General features: G+C 44.2%; 1 protein-coding gene across 6 annotated transcripts in view; it reads right to left on the reverse strand.

Moving 5' to 3' along the window:
- Positions 1-354: 354 nt before the first annotated feature.
- The window catches only part of LOC115203731 (ubiquitin carboxyl-terminal hydrolase 20), a 40,304-nt gene continuing 21,050 nt past the window's right edge, over positions 355-19,608 (reverse strand). For 3 of the 6 annotated variants that reach the window (XM_029768665.1, XM_029768664.1, XM_029768667.1), the window contains 8 exons: positions 13,980-14,149; positions 13,590-13,671; positions 13,249-13,357; positions 11,808-11,910; positions 11,399-11,467; positions 9,323-9,486; positions 778-862; positions 355-436 (listed from right to left, as the gene is read on the reverse strand). In XM_029768665.1, the coding sequence (XP_029624525.1) occupies positions 9,329-9,486; positions 11,399-11,467; positions 11,808-11,910; positions 13,249-13,357; positions 13,590-13,671; positions 13,980-14,149 (691 nt within the window). In that variant the 3' untranslated portion in view covers positions 355-436; positions 778-862; positions 9,323-9,328. Of the gene's footprint in view, positions 437-777; positions 863-9,322; positions 9,487-11,398; positions 11,468-11,807; positions 11,911-13,248; positions 13,358-13,589; positions 13,672-13,979; positions 14,150-19,608 lie in introns of those variants that run through there. The other 3 variants (XM_029768666.1, XM_029768669.1, XM_029768668.1) reach the window with 3 other exon arrangements.

Raw genomic sequence — 19,608 nt, forward strand, 5'->3', positions numbered from 1 at the left:
CTCTCCTCCTAGCCTGATATCCTATCCTAAACTGGGGCTGCAGGCACCGGAGGGTTGGTAGATCAGAGTTGGTAAGACAGCACAAATAGACCTGGGACCAGTCTATTCTCCTACACTAAGGAATGGAGAGAGAGAGAGAGACAATAACCTAATCTGCTTGTTCATACGGTATGTAAACTTACACTACTAAGGGTTATTGATGGGATAAGCCTCGATCTGTATGACTTAAATAAATAAATCGACTATGCGATGAGATGCCGCGAGTCACGACAATCTGAAAACTTTGCAGTCCTCCTCGGAAAGGGAGTGGAACACTTCAACAAGATCGCAACGTTCAACACGCTCTGAACAGCCTTTTTTTTTTTACATCCATCCATCCTCTTCCATTGTCTCGGAGAGACAAACGTGTAGTCATTGAATGTTTGTTGTTTGGGGCCTGCAGCAAAAAAAGATTAGTACAAGTTCACCCGAGTTGTCAAGTAGCAATTAACACTGATGATGTCACGCCCCTCGGCACGACATTCCCTTCCTCCCTCTCGTCTGAGTGCAGGACACCGTTAACGATATGACACACCTACTACAGTAGTACAGCAGCAATTTAGATTTTGTTGTCACCAACCTACTGCAACTACGCAATGTATATTTTCTTCCTAAAACATCTTAAGTTTGTTCAATAAATAACACCTTTTCTACTACACTATGATGATAATTGACCAATATGTCTTCCTGCACGGGTAATAGAATAAGGCGCGTTGCTACATTTTACAAAGTGCTCACAATAAGGCTTCTCTTCACCCAGGTGTAAATCAACCGCCTCAGCTCCAGTGAGGGCTAGTGTACAGGGGAGTCAAACACAGACAACCTATAAGGGAAGGAAAGAAAACATTCTTATAAAAATAGGAAAATACATCAAGGGCAAAGGGAAACAAACTTGAATTTTGTGTATTCTGGTGGATTAAGTATTTTTTTGTAGAATTGCATGTTTTAATGTGCAAGACCAATTCCCCTCCGTCTTAATGTGCAATCTAGTTACAGTATCTGGAATCTCAGGTTGTGCAAACACAGTTGTCCAGAATTACAAGATGTTTATTAACTACATCGAGTGCATTGCCTTCCTTGTTCTTTTCACATTCATGCACACCCATTAACCACACACACCCTATCCCGCAATAGAGGAATGTAGTAACTCATGAGAACGACCTGACCTACGTGAGAACAATGGTACCAGACAGTTAAAGGAGCCAAGAGGTCCAGTATTGAAGTGTTTGGGAAAAATTGTAATGTTTATGCTACCTCCTCCTTAGACCTGAGTGGTGTGTGTGTGTATGTATATAAAGTGAATTCCGAAAGTATTCAGACCGCCTGACTTATTCCACATTGTTAAGTTACAGCTTTATTCCAAAATTTATTAAATTGTTGTTGTTTTTTCTCAATCTACACACAATACGCCATAATGACAAAGAAAAAACAGGTTTTCAGAATTTTTGCAATTAAAAAAAATAAAAAATAATATTACATAAGTATTCAGACACTTTACTCAGTACTTTGTTAAAGTATCTTTGGCTGCGATTACAGCCTTGAGTCTTCTTGGGTATTACACTACAAGCTTGGCACACCTGAATTTGGGGAGTATCTCCTATTCTTCTCTGCAGATCCTCTCAAGATCTGTCAGGTTGGACGGGGAGCATCGCTGCACAGCTTTTTTCATGTCTCTCCAGAGATGTTTGATCGTGTTCAAGTTCGGGCTCTGGATGGGCCACTCAAGGACATTCAGAGGCTTGCCCTGAAGCCACTCCTGTGTTGTCTTGGCTGTGTGAATAGGGTTGTTTACCTGCTGGAAGGTGAACCTTCGCCCCAGTCTGAGGTCCTGAGCAGGTTTTCATCAAGGATCTCTATGTACTTTCTTCTGTTCATCTTTCTCTTGATACTGACTAGTCTCCCAGTTCCTGCTGCGAAAAACATCCCCACAGCATGATGCTGCCACCACCAAGCTTCACCGTAGGGATGGTGCCAGTTTCCTCCAGACGTGACACTTGGAATTCAGGCCAAAGAGTTCAATCTTTGGTTTCATCAGACCAGAGAATATCATTTCTCATGGTCTGAGAGTCCTTTAGGTGCCTTTTGGCAAACTCAAAGCGGCCAGTCTTTTACTGAGGAGTGGCTTCCGTCTGGCCACTCCACCATAAAGCCCTAATTGGTGGAGTGCTGCAGAGATGGTTGTCCTTCTGTAAGGTTCTCCCATCTCCACAAAGGAACTCTGGAGCTCTGTTAGAGTGACCATCGGGTTCTAGGTCACCTCCCTGACCAAGGCCCTTCTCCCCTGATTGCACAGCTTGGCCGGGCGGCCAGCTCTAGGAAGATTTCTTGGTGGTTGCAAACTTCTTCCATTTAAGAATGATGGAGGCCACGGTGCTCTTGGGGACATTCAATGCTGCAGATATTTGCCTTTCCAAATCATGTCCAATCAATTGAATTTACCACAGGTGGACTCTAAAATGGCGCTGGAAGAAATGGCAGCAGTTTTACGGCCGCCCAAGCAATTGTGCAATTATGTGGGGTTTTTTCACATTATTTGTAACTTATTTTGTACATAATGTTTCTGCAACCGTATCTTACGGCAAAAAAAGAGCTTCTGGATATCAGGACAGCGATCACTCACCTCGGATTAGACAAAGATTTTTTCTTCAACAAACAAGACGCACAAGACATTCTCCAAACACCCGGCAGGGCCGATATCCCCGTTATTTGCAATAGGAAGCAACGCAGGTACAGAGGACAAAGAGCCGGATGCCTGGTCAGGACCCGGAAAAGGCGAGTGGGAAAGCTGCCGTTACCGTCAACACTACTCACCAACGTGCAATCATTGGACAATAAACTAGACGAGGTACGATCACGAATATCTTACCAACGGGACATCAAAAACTAATATCCTATGTTTCACAAAATCGTGGCTGAATGATGACATGGATATTCAGCTAGTGGGATACACGCAATACCGGCAAGACAGTCCGGTAAGACGAGGGGGGGCGGTCTGTGCATATTTGTAAACAACAGCTGGTGCACGAAATCTAAGGAAGTCTCTAGATTTTGCTCGCCTGATGTAGAGTATATTGTGATAAATTGCATGCCACACTACTTGCCAGGAGAGTTTTCAGCTATACTTTTTGTGGCTGTTTATTTACCACCACAGACAGATGCTGGCACTAAGACCGCACTCAGTCAGCTGTATAAGGAAATAAGCAAACAGGAAACCACTCACCCAGAGGCGGCGCTCCTAGTAGCAAGAGACTTTAATGCAGGGAAACTTAAATCAGTTCTACCAAATTTCCATCAACATGTTAAATGTGCAACCAGAGGGAAATAAAATTCTAGATCACCTGTACTCCACACACAGAGACGCGTACAAAGCTCTCCCTCGCCCTCCATTTGGTAAATCCGATCACAACTCTATCCTCCTGATTCCTGCTTACAAGCAAATATTAAAGCAGGAAGCACCAGTGACTCTATAAAACAAGTTGTCAGATGAAGCAGATACTAAACTACAGGACTGTTTTGCTATCACAGACTGGAACATGTTCCAGGATTCTTCCGATGGCATTGAGGAGTACACCACATCAGTCACTGGCTATATCAATAAGTGCATCGAGGACGTCATCCCCACAGTGACTGTACGTACATTCCCCATCCAGAAGCCATGGATTACAGGCAACATTCGCACTGAGCTAAAGGGTAGAGCTGCCGCTTTCAAGGTGCGGGACTCTAACCCGGAAGCTTACAAGAAATCCTGCTATGCCCTGCGACGAACCATCAAACAGGCAAAGCGTCAATACATGGCTAAGTTTGAATCATACTACACCGGCTTCGACGCTCGTGTTATGTGGCAGGGCTTGCAAACTATTACAGACTACAAAGGGAAGCACAGCCGCGAGCTGCCCAGTGACACGAGCCTACCAGACGAGCTAAATCACTTCTATGCTCGCTTCGAGGCAAGCAACACTGAGGCATGCATGAAAACATCAGCTGTTCCAGACGACTGTGTGATCACACTCTCCGTAGCCGACGTAAGACCTTTAAACAGGTCAACATACACAAGGCTGCGGGGCCAGACGGATTACCAGGACGTGTGCTCCAGGCATGTGCTGACCAACTGGCAGGTGTCTTCACTGACATTTTCAACATGTCCCTGATTGAGTCTGTAATACCAACATGTTTCAAGCAGACCACCATAGTTCCTGTGCCCAAGAACAAAGGCAACCTGCCTAAATGACTACAGACCCGTAGCACTCACGTCCGTAGCCATGAAGTGCTTTGAAAGGTTGGTAATGGCTCACATCAACACCATTATCCCAGAAACCCTAGACCCACTCCAATTTGCATACCGCCCAAACAGATCCACAGATGATATTGCACTCCACACTGCCCTTTCCCACCTGGACAAAAGGAACACTTATGTGAGAATGCTATTCATTGACTACAGCTCAGCGTTCAACACCATAGTACCCTCAAAGCTCATCACTAAGATAAGGATCCTGGGACTAAACACCTCCCTCTGCAACTGGATCCTGGACTTCCTGACGGGCCGCCCCCAGGTGGTGAGGGTAGGTAGCAACACATCTGCCACGCTGATCCTCAACACTGGAGCTCCCCAGGGGTGCGTGCTTAGTCCCCTCCTACACTCCCTGTTCACCCACGACTGCATGGCCAGGCATGACTCCAACACAATCATTAAGTTTGCAGACAACACAACAGTGGTAGGCATGATCACCGACAACAACGAGACAGCCTATAGGGAGGAAGTCAGATACCTGGCCGTGTGGTGCCAGAATAACAACCTATCCCTCAACGTAACCAAGACTAAGGAGATTATTGTGGACTACAGGAAAAGGAGGACCGAGCACGCCCCCATTCTCATCGACGGGGCTGTAGTGGAGCAGGTTGAGAGCTTCAAGTTCCTTGGTGTCCACATCAACAACAAACTAGAATGGTTCAAACACACCAAGACAGTCGTGACGAGGGCTCGACAAAGCCTATTCCCCCTCAGGAAACTAAAAACATTTGGCATGGGTCCTGAGATCCTCAAAAGGTTCTACAGCTGCAACATAGAGAGCATCCTGCTTGGTTGCGTCACTTCCTGGTATGGCAATTGCTCGGCCTCTGACCGCAAGGCACTACAGAGGGTAGTGCGTACGGCCCAGTACATCACTGGGGCTAAGCTGCCTGCCATCCAGGACCTCTACACCTGGCGGTGTCAGAGGAAGGCCCTAAAAATAGTCAAAGACCCCAGCCACCTCAGTCATAGACTGTTCTCTCTACTACCGCATGGCAAGCGGTACCGGAGTGCCAAGTCTAGGACAAAATGGCTTCTCAACAGTTTTTACCCCCAAGCCATAAGACTCCTGAACAGGTAATCAAATGGCTACCCGGACTATTTGCATTGTGTGCCCCTCCAAACCCTTCTTTTTACGCTGCTGTTTATCATATATGCATAGTCACTTTAACTATACATTCATGTACATACTACCTCAATTTGGTCCGACCAACCAGTGCTCCTGCAAATTGGCAAACTGGGCTATCTGCATGGTGTCCCACCCACCACCCGCCAACCCCTCTTTTACGCTACTGCTACTCTCTGTTCATCATATATGCATAGTCACTTTAACCATATCTACATGTACATACAACCTCAATCAGCCTGACTAACCGGTGTCTGTATGTAGACTCGCTACTTTTATAGCCTTGCTACTGTATATAGCCTGTCTTTTTACTGTTGTTTTATTTCTTTCCCTACCCATTGTTCACCTAATACCTTTTTTGCACTATTGGTTAGAGCCTGTAAGTAAGCATTTCACTGTAAGGTCTACACCTGTTGTATTCTGGGTTGGCGCCCCCCCTTGGCTTGTGCCATGGCGGAGATCTTTGTGGGCTATACTCGGCCTTGTCTCAGGATGGTAAGTTGGTGGTTGAAGATATCCCTCTAGTGGTGTGGGGGCTGTGCTTTGGCAAAGTGGGTGGGGTTATATCCTGCCTGTTTGGCCCTGTCCGGGGGTATCATCGGATGTGGCTACAGTGTCTCTTGACCCCTCCTGTCTCAGCTCCAGTATTTATGCTGCAGTAGTTTGTGTCGGGGGGCTAGGGTCAGTCTTATATCTGGAGTATTTCTCCTGTCTTATCCGGTGTCCTGTGTGAACTTAAGTATGCTCTCTCTAATTCTCTTTTTCTTTCTCTTTCTTTCTTTCGGAGGACCTGAGCCCTAGGACCATGCCTCAGGACTACCAGCGCACGTGACAAATAAAGTTTGATTTGAATAAAGTTGTAGAAACATGGAAACATGGTGCACATGAGCTCAATTTTGAGTATCATAGCAAAGGGTCTGAATACTTATGGAAATAAGTTATTTCTGTTTTATATTTGTCATAAATTTGCAAACATTTCAAAAAAGTTTTTGCTTTGTCATTATAGGGTAGTGTGTGTAGATTGATGAGGATTTTCATTATTTAATCAATTTTAGAATGAGGCTGTAAAGTAACAAAATGTGGAAAAAGGGAAGGGGTCTGAATACTTTCTGAATGCACTGACATATATACAGTTGAAGTCAGAAGATTACATACACCTTAGCCAAATACATTTAAACTCAGTTTCACAATTCCTGACATTCAATCCTAGTAAAAAATTCCCTGTCTTAGATCAGTTAGGATCACCACTTTATTTTAAGAATGTGAAATGTCAGAATAACAGTAGAGAGAATGATTTATTTCAGCTTTTATTTCTTTCATCTGTGGCATTGAGGTAAGGGCTTTGTGATGACCGCTCAGGAAGGAGATGCGTTCTATCTCCTAGAGATGAACGTACTTTGGTGCGAAAAGTGCAAATCAATCCCACAACAGCAAAACACCTTGTGAAGTTGCTGGAGGAAACAGGTACAAAAGTGTCTATATCCACAGTAAAACAAGTCCTATATCGACATAACCTGAAAGGCCGCTCAGCAAGGAAGAAGCCACTGCTCCAAAATCACCATAAAACAGCCAGACTACGGTTTGCAACTGCACATAGGGACAAACATCGTACTCTTTGGAGAAATGTCCTCTGGTCTGATGAAACCAAAATAGAACTGTTTGGCCATAATGACCATCGTTATGTTTGGAGGAAAAAGGGGGAGGCTTGCAAGCCAAAGAACACCATCCCAACCGTGAAGCAGGGGGGTGGCAGCATCATGTTGTGGGAGTGCTTTGCTGCAGGAGGGTCTGGTGCACTTCACAAAATAGATGGCATCATGAGGCAGGACAATTATGTGGATATATTGAAGCAACATCTCAAGACATCAGTTAGGAAGTTAAAGCTTGGTCGCAAAATGGGTCTTCCAAATGGACAATGACCCCAAGCATACTTCCAAAGTTGTGGCAAAATGGCTTAAGGACAACAAAGTTAAGGCCACCACAAAGCCCTGACCTCAATTCTACAGAAAATTTGTGGGCAGAACTGAAAAAGTGTGTGCGAGCAAGGAGGCCTACAAACCTGACTCAGTTACACCAGCTCTGTCAGGAGGAATGGGCCAAAATTCACCCAACTTATTCTGGGAAGCTTGTGGAAGGCTATCCGAAACGTTTGACCCAAGTTAAACAATTTAAAGGCAATGCTACCAAATACTAATTGAGTGTATGTAAACTTCTGACCCACTGGGAATGTGATGAAAGAAATAAAAGCTGAAATAAATAATTCTCTGTACTATTATTCTGACATTTCACATTCTTAAAATAAAGTGGTGATCCTAACTGACCTAAGACAAGGAATTTTTACTAGGATTAAATGTTAGAATTGTGAAAAAATTAGTTTAAATGTATTCCGACTTCAACTGTGTGTGTGTGTGTGTGTGTGTGTGTGTGTGTGTGTGTGTGTGTGTGTGTGTGTGTGTGTGTGTGTGTGTGTGTGCGTGTATAGTGTGTATTAGGTGCATGTGTGTGGGAAACCGTCAGTGGGAAGCAATAATATTTTGGTGCTCAAGTGTACAGTGCCTTCAGAAAGTATTCATACCCCTTTACTTATTCCACATTTTGTTGTGTTACAGCCTGAATTCAAAATGGATTAAATAAATAAAAACAATCTCACATCTACACACAATGCTCCATAATGACAAAGTGAAAACATGTTTTTAGAAATGTTTTTAAGTTTATTGAAACTTAAATAGAAAAATATCTAATTTACATAAGTATTCACACCCCTGAGTCAATACATTTAAGAGTCCATGCAATTTATTATGTGATTTGTTAAGTAATGTGTTGTATTTGTCCCAAACATAAACCTTTTTTTCAGGACAAAAAGTGAATTGTTTTTCCAAATGTTTTGCAATATTACTTTAGTGCCATGTTGCAAACAGGATACATGTTTTGAAGTAACTACAATGTTGTTGATCCATCCTCAGTTCTATCCTATCACAGCCATTAAACTCTAACTGTTATCTCACCATTGGCCTTATGGTGAAATCAATAGCAGTTTACTTCCTCTCTGGCAACTGAGTTGGGAAGGACGCCTGTATCTTTGTAGTGACTGGGTGTATTTATACACCCTCCAAAGTACAATTAATAACTTCACCATGCTCAAAGTGATATTCAATGTCTGGTTTTTTTACTTATTTTTTACCCATCAACCATCTACCAATAGCTGCCCTTCTTTGCGAGGCATTGGAAAACCTCCCTGGTCTTTGCGGTTGAATCAGTGTTTGAAATTCACTGCTCGACTGAGGGACCTTACAGATGATTGTATGTGTGGGGTACAGAGATGAGGTAGTCATTCAAAAAACATATTAAAATACTATTACTGCAAACAGTCAAGCCTTGCAACTTACTATGTGATTTGCTAAGCACATTTTTACTCGTGAACTTATTTAGGCTTGCCATAAAGAGGTTGAATACTTATTGACGCAAGACATTTTGGCTTTTTAAATGTTTTATTAATTTGCCAAATGTCTAAAAACAAAATTCCTCTTTGACATTATGGGTTAGTGTATGATTGAGTAGTGTATGTGTATGATTGAGTAGTGTATGTGTATGATTGAGTGTGCTTGTTTGTATGTAGGCCAGTGACAAAAGATTTTTTTAAAAATGGAATCAATTTTAAATTCAAGCTGTAACACAACAAAATGTGGAAGTAGTGAAGGAGTGTGAATACTTTCTGAATGCACTGTATGTGTATGATTGAGTGTGCTTGTTTGTATGTGTGCTTACCTGTATATGTTTGTAAACACAACATGTGTATTGGGTGCTGTACGTGTGTGTGTGTGTTTGTGTGTGTGTGCATAAACACAACGTGTTTGTGTGCTGTGACTCACCATTTCTCAGAGTGCCCTGGTCTCTGCCTCTATCTTCCTCTCTCCATGCAGGCTGTCTGTGTCGGTGGCCAGCACTGTCTGTCTCACTGCAATCTCAGGCCCTCCACTATAGATACCGAGGAGATACTGCCACGTCTCCTCTGAGATCTGACCATAGTCAGCCCCTAGGAGCACACACCAAGGCGTGTTAACATACACTACACTGAGTATACGAAACATTAGGAACACCCCACAAGGATCATATGGTCATTTAGCTATTTGATATACAGTGCATTCGGAAAGTATTCAGACCCCTTTACTTTTTCCACATTTTGTTATGTTACAGCCTTATTCTAAAATGGATTAAAAATAGTTGTATCCCCTCAATCTTCAAAGAATACTCCATAACGACGAAGTGAAAACAGGTTTAGAAATTTTTGCAAAAAAATAAATTAACAAATATATAAAATACCTTATTTAAATAAATATTCAAACCCTTTGCTATGACACTCAAAATTTAGCTCTGGTGTATCCCGATTCCACTGATCTTTCTTAGGATGTTTCTACAACTTGATTGGAGTCCACCTGTGGTAAATGCAATTGATTGGACATGATTTGGAAAAGTCTATATAAGGTCCCACAGTTGACAGTGCATGTCAGAGCAAAAACCAAGCGATGAGGTCAAAAGAATTGTCCGTAGAGCTCCGAGACAGGATTGTGTCGAGGAATAGATCTGGGCAAGGGTACCAAAAAATTTCTACAGCATTGAAAATCCAAGAACACAGTGGTCTCCATCATTCTTAAATGGAAGAAGTTTGGAACCACCAAGACTATTCCTAGAGCTGGCCGCCTGGCCAAACTAAGCAATCGGGGGAGAAGGGCCTTGGTCAGGGAGGTGACCAAGAACCCAATGGTCACTTTGACAGAGCTCTAGAGTTCTTCTGTGGAGATGGGAGAACTTTCCAGAAGGACAACCATCTCTGCAGCACTCCACCAATCAGGCCTTTATGGTAGAGTGCCCAGACGGAAGCCACTCCTCAGTGAAAGGCACATGACTGCCCGCTTTGAGTTTGCCAAAAGGTACCTAAAGGACTCTCAGACCATGAGAAACAAGATTCTCTGGTCTGATGAAACCAAGATTGAACTCTTTGGCCTGAATGCCAAGTGTGGAGGAAACCTGGCACTATCACTACAGTGAAGCATGGTGGCAGCATCACACTGTAGGGATATTTTTCAGAGGCAGGGACTGGGAGACTAGTCAGGATCGAGGGAAAGATGAACAAAGCAAAGTACAGTGAGATCCTTGATGAAAACCTGCTCCAGAGGGCTCAGGACCTCAGACTGGGGTGAAGGTTCACCTTCCAACAGGACAACAACCCTAAGCACACAGCCAAGACAAAACAGGAGTGGCTTCGGGACAAGTCTCTGAATGTCCTAGAGTGGCCCAGCCAGAGCCCAGACTTGAACCCAATCGAACAACTCTGGAGAGACCTGAAAATAGCTGTGGAGCGAAGTAATAACATGTGGAAAAAGGCTACATTAAGGACACCTCCCCCCTTTGCCCTCAGAACAGCTTCAATTCATCGGGGCATGGCCTCTATAAGGTGTCAAAAGTATTCCACAGGGATGCTGCCCCATGCCGACTCCAGTGCTTCCCACAGTTGTGTTAAGTTGGCAGGATGTCTTTTGGATGGTGGACCATTCTTGATACACACAGTAAACTATTTAGCGTAAAAAACCCAGCAGCGTTGCAGTTCTTGACACAAACCGATGTGCCTGGCACCTACTACCATACCCTGTTCAAAGGCACTTAAATATTTTGTCGTGCCCACCATTCACCTCTGAATGGCACACACACAATCCATGTCTCAACCGTCTCAAGGCTTAAAAATCATTCTTTAACCTGTCTCCTCCCATTCATCTACACTGATTGAACTGGATTTAACTTAACAAGTGACATCAATAAGAGATGATAGCTTTTGCCTGGATTCACCTGGTCAGTCTGTCAAGGAAAGAGTGGGTGTTCGTAGCGCAGGCACCCACAGACCGACCAACCAACCCACACAATGTGAATATGTATGAGCATACACTGCTTACCTTGCTTGAGCTGTACGTGTCCCCCTTTCATGACACCAATCTTACTGTTGTCAATAGGACCAGGGGGCTCTGAGAAAACAATGACCAACATAAACAAACACCAACAAAAGCTTTAGTGTTGTTACTGAGGAACATTGCAGACTGTATTTATTAACCTGTAGCTCAGTTGGTAGAGCATGGCGCTTGTAACGCCAGGATAGTGGGTCGATTCCCGGGACAACCCATACGTAAAGTGTACGCACGCATAACTAAGTCGCTTTGGATAAAAGCGCCTGCTAAATAGCATATATTATTATTACATATCTGGTCTGCACAGAGGATACAATACGATAATGGTGTATTGAGGTAATTCAGCTCTTAGCTTCTGTTGGTACTATAATGCCAGGTATCTATTCTCAAAGAATCCTACCATTGTCTTTGCCCTTGACAAAGCTCTCCCACTCTCTGAACCACTGCATACTGATACACAGGATGACTGTAGGAGCCTCCTCCGCTTGGAACTCTTTATTCAACTGGAGAGACCGAGAGAGGGCACAAACAAACAGGGATTTTTCTACCATTGAAATCCTTGGGCGGGCCGCTTAACTAAACAGTTTTTAAAAAATGAAATGGAAAAATGCTTTGTGTAAACTTAAACGACTAAACCACATAATGTATTTAGAAAAGATTAATGGATCGATATATATTTTTTTCGAATATAATCTTCGAGAACTAACAATCACCAAAATAAAAGCTAGACAGTCAGGGAGAATTAAACTCCAAAAACAATTAACTTATCTGTACAGATTTTGTGTTTGAGCAAAAGAACACATCATTAGCCATGGTAAAATGTATAGAATTGCAGGAAATTAGCTTTAAAACCGCAACCTTTTCTCTCAGCTCCATAACAGAATGTGTACACTGAACCAAAACATAAACGCAACATGTAAAGTGTTGGTCCCATGTTTCAAGAGCTGAAATAAAAGATCCCAGAAATGTTCTATACGCACAAAAAGCTTATTTCTCTCAAATCTGTTTATATCCCTGTTAGTGAGCGTTTCTCCTTTGCCAAGATCATCCATCCACCTGACAGGTGTGGCATATCAAAAAGCTGATTAAACAGTATGATCATTACACAAGTGCACCTTGTATTGCGTACAATAAAAGGCCACTAAAATGTGCAGTTTTGTCACACAACACAATGCCACAGATGTCTCAAGTTTTGAGGGAGTGTGCAATTGGCATGCTGACTGCACGAATGTCCACCAGAGCTGTTGCAAGACAATTTAATGTTAATTTCTCTACCAATGTCATTTTAGAGAATTTGGCAGTATGTCCAACCGGCCTAACAACCGCAGACCATGAGTAACCATGCCAGCCCAGGACCTCCACATCAAGCTTCTTCACCTGCTGGATTGTCTGAAACCAGCCACCCGGGAAAGCTTATGAAACGGAGGAGTATTTCTGTCTGTAATAAAGCCCTTTTGTGAGGAAAAACTCATTCTGATTGGCTGGGCTGGCTCCCCAGTGGGTGGGCCTATGCCCTCCCAACCCCACCCATGGCTGCACCCCTGCCCAGTCATGTGAAATCCCAAGACTACAGCCTAATAAATTAATTTCAATTGACTTATATGTACTGTAATTCAGTAAAATCGTTGAAATTGTTGCATGTTGCGTTTATATTTTTGTTCAGTACAGAATTGCAGCAAATGTGCCTTATAACTGCAAATAAAATGGAATTCAATGTTTATACACTGCAAGATGGGGGCCTCTAAAATGTTCTCTAAAATTGAGCCACACTGACCGTGCCTTGCCAACCACTTAAGCCCCTTTTTGATGCAGAAAAAACACTGACACACAACACCTCTTACCCTGATAAAGGTGTCTATTTCCACCTTCCTGCGTTTGGCCAGAGCCTCTAACTCCACCTGGCAGATGGCACACACGTACAAGTGGTTCACTGCTGGACCTCCTCCAAAACTGGGAGACAGATATACAGTCTGTTAGACAGTCTGATAGACAGACAGACAGACAGGTGGGCAGGAAGACAGTCGGACAGAAAAGACAGGAAGACAGACAGAAAAGACAGAATTTATAGACCATTGAACTCCTTCACCATGTCAGTCAGTCAGTCCGTCAGTCAGTTAGACAGAAAGGAAGATAAAAAGTTTGACAGCCAGTCAGACAGACTGAGTAGCGAGTCTCATCTAACCTGTTGTACAGGTACTCCCACACGTTCTGGGGCAGGATCACCACCAGGTCGTCAATGTAGTGGTACTTATTGAGCGGGATCCCTGGACAAAACACAAGTAGGAGATTAGTTAAATTGGAGTTGAAAGTGGTTGTGCTTGGGATCTAAAGGTGGGGTTAGTGAGGACAGAAATAGAACAGGAAAGGCCCTCAGACCAGATGGACAGAGTTTGCACTTCTGGGACTACTCAGTACTCTACTTTCTTCTACTGTTCCAGGAAGCTCAATCAAGTGCAGCTTAAAGTATTTGAAAGAAAACAAGTAATACTTGAAGCGAGCCCAAGTCTTATATAGATTGAGTGTGGTTGATGCTTAGGATGGGTTGTGGTGGTAGGTCCAGTACAGTACTGACCTCCGTGCTGGCAGAGGAAGGTGTGGTTGCTGATGGGCCCTGGCTCAGTGAAAGTGTTGAACTTGTTCAGCCACTCTCTGGAGATGTAGAACTGCAGCAAGCTTGGCTCCTTCATGCTAGCTAAATCCACCACCTTCTGCCTCTCCCTCACCGACTCCTCACTGCTCTTTCTGTGGACAAACACACACACACACACGGATTATAGGCAACATCCGCACTGAGCTAAAGGGCAGAGCTGCCGCTTTCAAGGAGTGAGACACTAACCCAGAATCTTATAAGAAATCCCGCTATGCCCTTCGACGAACCATCAAACAGGCAAAGCATCAATACAGGACTAAGATCGAATCGTACTACACCGGTTCTGACGCTCGTCGGATGTGGCAGGGCATGCAAACCATTAGACTACAAAAGGGAAGCACAGCCGAGAGCTGCCCAGTGACACAAGCCTACCAGACGAGCTAAATTACTTCTATGCTCGCTTCGAGGAAAGTAACACTGAAACATGCACGAGAGCATCAGCTGTTCCGGACAACTGTGTGATCACCATCTCCTTTAAACAGATCAACATTCACAAGGCCAGATGGATTACCAGGACGTGTACTCCGAGCATGCGCTGACCAACTGGCAAGTGTCTTCACAGACATTTTCAACCTCTCCCTGTCTGAGTCTGTAATACCAACATGTTTCAAGCAGACCACCATAGTCCCTGTGCCCAAGAACACTAAGGTAACCTGCCTAAATGACTACCGACCCGTAGCGCTCACGTCTGTAGCCATGAAGTGCATTGAAAGGTTGGTCATGGCCCATATCAACACCATCATTCCAAAAACCCTAGAACCACTCCAATGTGCATACCGCACCAACAGATCCACACCATAGTACCCTCAAAGCTCATCACTAAGCTAAGGATCCTGGGACTAAACACCTCCCTCTGCAACTGGATCCTGGACTTCCTGACGGGCCGCCCCAGATGGTAAGGGTGAGTAACAACACATCCGCCACGCTGATCCTAAACATGGGTGCGTTCTCAGTCCCCTCCTGTACTCCCTGTTCACTCATGACTGCATGGCCAGGCACGACTCCAACACCATCATTAATTTAGCTGATGACAACAGTGGTAGGCCTGATCACCGACAACGACGAGACAGCCTATAGGGAGGAGGTCAGAGACTTGGCCGTGTGGTGCCAGGACAACAACCTCTCTCTCAACGTGATCAAAACAAAGGATATGATTGTGGACTACAGGGAATGGAGGACCGACAGGGCTGTAGTGGAGCAGGTTGAGAGCTTCAAGTTCCTTGGTGTCCACGTAAACAAACGATCATGGTCCAAGCATGCCAAAACATATGTGAAGAGGGCAAAACCTATTCCCCTCCAGGAGACTGAAAATATTTGGCATGGGTCCTCAGATCCTCAAAAAGTTCTACAGCTGCACCATCAAGAGCATCCTGACTGGTTGCATCACTACCTGGTATGGCAACTGCTCGGCCTCTGACCGCAAGGCACTACAGAGGGTAGTGCGTACGGCCCAGTACATCACTGGGGCCAAGAGTCCTGCTATCCAGGACCTCCATACCAGGCGGTGTCAGAGGAAGGCCCTAAAAATTGTTGAAGTCTCCAGCCACCCTAGTCATAGACTGTTCTCTCTGCTACCGCACGGCAAGTAGTACCAGAGCGCCAAGTCTAGGTTCAAAAGGCGTTTCTCAACAGCTTCTACCCCGAAGCCAAAAGACTCCTGCACAGCTAATCAAATGGCTACCCAGACTATTTGCATTGCCCCCCCCGACCCCTATGCTGCTGCTACTCTCTGTTTATTATCTATGCATACTCACTTTAATAACTCTACCGACAGTGGTTCGTTCCTCCTTTAAAAGTTGCGTCATGCTGCGGCACACCATTCTGTGGCACGTCATCTCATTCTCAGCCATTTTTTCAGTTACTGCAAGTTATTGCTAGTTTGATATGGCATCTTTGAGAAGCATTAGATAGTATTCCGTATTGGCATTACCAGAGAATTTAAAACCTTTTTTGTAATAACATAGTTTATGGGATTGATTTTAAGAAATTTGGCTTAATTAATTTGATTCGTGTTTCTATTCAGAGAAAATGAAAAAATGAAACCCTCAGGGTTTCCGTTAGGATGGAATGGAAAATATGGCGATTGTCCAACATGATGGTTGGGAGTAGGCTAAAGGATTGGAGGATTCTAAATTGTTTGCCTTCATTAGACAACTTTGGTCCAATATTTCTGTAAATGAGTGATATTTGTTCCCATAGTAATTCATTATGGATCCATAACTAAATCAACATCTGCATTTTGAAAGAGTAGAGCATGGCTCAGTTGGCAGAGCATGGTGTTTGCAACGCCAGGGTTGTGGGTTCGATTCCCACGGGGGGCCAGTACAAAAAAAATGCATGAAATGAAATGTATGCATTCACTACTGTAAGTCGCTCTGGATAAGAGCGTCTGCTAAATGACTAAAATGTAAATGTAAAAAAATTAATAATATATATATTAATTTATATATATATATATTTTTTTACATTTACATTTTAGTCATACATATATATATATATATACACACACACATACACACACACACATATATATACATACACACATACATACATACATATTTTATTCTCAGAACATTAACCATGTGTGTTCGCTTGTTTTGTTCTGTGGTTTCGACCGAATGATTTGTCTGACAAACAAAGAACTTTGCGTCCTGCAGGCCCAGGCATGTATCAAAGCTGGCGAGACATTCAATAATGTCATCTTCACAGACGAATCAACCGTGGCCCTTAAGCAATTTGCTCAGAATTGCTACAGGGGAAAAAAGAAAGAAGTACAAGAAGATTAACGAAAGCATAAAGATGTTGATGAAGAAATGCTGTTTTGAGTTAGAAATGTAACACAGAGTACTTAAGCGTCGAATACATTGCAAGTTGAGGGATTTTCACAACAGTAGCCGGGTTATAAAAAGTCTATTGTCCTGCTAATAGGAATCATTTGCATGATGGGCTACATACTTTATTGTAACCACAATGTCATACATAATTTGTATCTACCTTTCCAATTACTTTTAGAGCTTGGGAATTACAAATGTGCGCTTTCTTTTTAGTTACATTGTTTTAGTTCGAATGTGCAGACTTTTTTTCTTTAAAATATTGTTTTATGTTGGATGTTACATTTTTGACCAGTTGCAATTGTAAGTAGGCCTAATAAAAAAAATCCTACTTCTATTAGGCTGTTAAGCCTCATAACTGGCTGAGGTAGGCCAAGTTATTTTATATAGGTCTAGGCTCCGAAGAAATAGACTCCAATTAAGCACTCTTGTTTGTAAAGTCAAATTCAAAAGGTACTCGCACATCTGAGCTATCTTTTTTGCATTTGCGTGGCAACAGCCGGATAAAATGAGGAAAAAGAAGAAAGAACCCGCACACTGCTCTTGATCGTATCACTGATCTTTAATAAGCTTTACATATCGGCCTCACGGCCTTCGTCAGAGCTTTTGTGAGTTTTTTAAATTAGCACCCTTATGTAGACCTAGCCACACCCACATCCGTTCCACTCATCGAATGGGGTTGGAGGCGAAGGAAAAACAAATAAGTGCTACCAAATATAACAATATGCATTTCATAAATATTCAAATAAACTGGGTACATAAAACATATTAAACACGTCTGTAAAACCACAATGAGGACATCGACCTACCGAGCAAGTTTTCATAAATCATTGGGTACAGTGTAAGAAAAACGTCAGAGTGATCTGAAATTGGGGCATAATTCATGTTAAAATTCACAACATAACATACATAGGCATTTCATCATTAAGTCCTTTAGGAAATAATGTCTGGAGGGTGAAAATCCAAGAACATTCTGGCTGATTTTCTTTTGTGGCTGGTAGTTGGCATGGACCAATTTTTCTCGTAAATAAAACATGCCAGTGTTTCTTGACCGCATCTCCCACTTTTCATATATGTAGTTGTGAACATTACAGAGTGTTCTTTAGCTTTAGCTGGTCTTTTTTGTAGCAGTTCATGTTGTGTTTTCCCCAATGCCAAATTAAGAGCTTCATCCACACATTGTGGAGAATAGCCTCTTCTTAGAAACCTATTGCGCATCTCCGCTGCTTTTTCTAGATAGTCCTGAAAATGATTTGTTGCAAGTTGGGGAGGAGGGGGTTTCACACCTAGCTCAAGTTGGGGAGGGGAGGGGGTTTCACACCTAGCTCAAGTTGGGGAGGAGGGGGGGTTCACACCTAGCTCAAGTTGGGGAGGGGAGGGGGTTTCACACCTAGCTCAAGTTGGGGAGGGGAGAGGGTTTCACACCTAGCTCAAGTTGGGAGGAGGGGGGGGGGGTTCACACCTAGCTCAAGTTGGGGAGGGGAGGGGGTTTCACACCTAGCTCAAGTTGGGAGGAGGTGGGGTTCACACCTAGCTCAAGTTGGGAGGAGGGGGGGTTCACACCTAGCTCAAGTTGGGGAGGGGAGGGGGTTTCACACCTAGCTCAAGTTGGGGAGGGGGGGGGTTCACACCTAGCTCAAGTTGGGGAGGGGAGGGGTTCACACCTAGCTCAAGTTGGGAGGAGGGGGGGGGGTTCACACCTAGCTCAGGTTGGGAGGAGGGGGGGGGGGTTCACACCTAGCTCAAGTTGGGGAGGAGGGGGGGTTTCACACCTAGCTCAAGATGGGGAGGGGGGGATCACACCTAGCTCAAGTTGGGGTGGAGGGGGGGTTCACACCTAGCTCAAGTTGGGGGGGGGTTTCACACCTAGCTCAAGTTGGGGAGGAGGGGGGGGGGGTTCACACCTAGCTCAAGTTGGGGAGGAGGGGGGGTTTCACACCTAGCTCAAGATGGGGAGGGGGAGGGGGGGATCACACCTAGCTCAAGTTGGGGTGGAGGGGGGGTTCACACCTAGCTCAAGTTGGGGGGGGGTTCACACCTAGCTCAAGTTGGGGAGGGGAGGGGGTTCACACATAGCTCAAGTAGGGGGGGGGGTTCACACCTAGCTCAAGTAGGGGGGGGGGGTTCACACCTAGCTCAAGTTGGGTGGGGGGGTTCACACCTAGCTCAAGTTGGGGAGGAGGGGGGAGTTCACACCTAGCTCAAGTTGGGGGGGAGGGGGGAGTTCACACCTAGCTCAAGTTGGGGGGGAGGGGTTTCACACCTAGCTCAAGTTGGGGAGGAGGGGGGGGTTCACACCTAGCTCAAGTTGGGGAGGAGGGGGGGGGTTCACATCTAGCTCAAGTTGGGGAGGGGGGGGGGGTTCACACCTAGCTCAAGTTGGGGAGGGGAGGGGGTTCACACCAAGCTCGGCTATTAGACAATTCTTTAGTGAAGGTTGAATAGTCTATTGTTCAGCAAATAGCCCTCCTGCAATGCTTGTGAAAAACTAATAATAATACTTTTCCCCCTTTCCACATGTTAAAGATTCCAATAGACAAAGTGTTTTTAGCCACAATCAGCCCCAACCGCAATTAATACATTTGGTCACAGTCGATAGCGTGCTGGACTTCGGGCAAGAATGTTGAGGGTTCGAAACCTGCTCCCTGCTTGCTATAATGAATGAGTTTGATACACCTGGTATTGGATATGGCTGGACAAAAAAACTTGCTAAACAGTGA

Source organism: Salmo trutta, chromosome 12 (assembly GCF_901001165.1).
Source record: "Salmo trutta chromosome 12, fSalTru1.1, whole genome shotgun sequence".
In the NCBI taxonomy this organism is placed as follows: Eukaryota; Metazoa; Chordata; class Actinopteri; order Salmoniformes; family Salmonidae; genus Salmo; species Salmo trutta.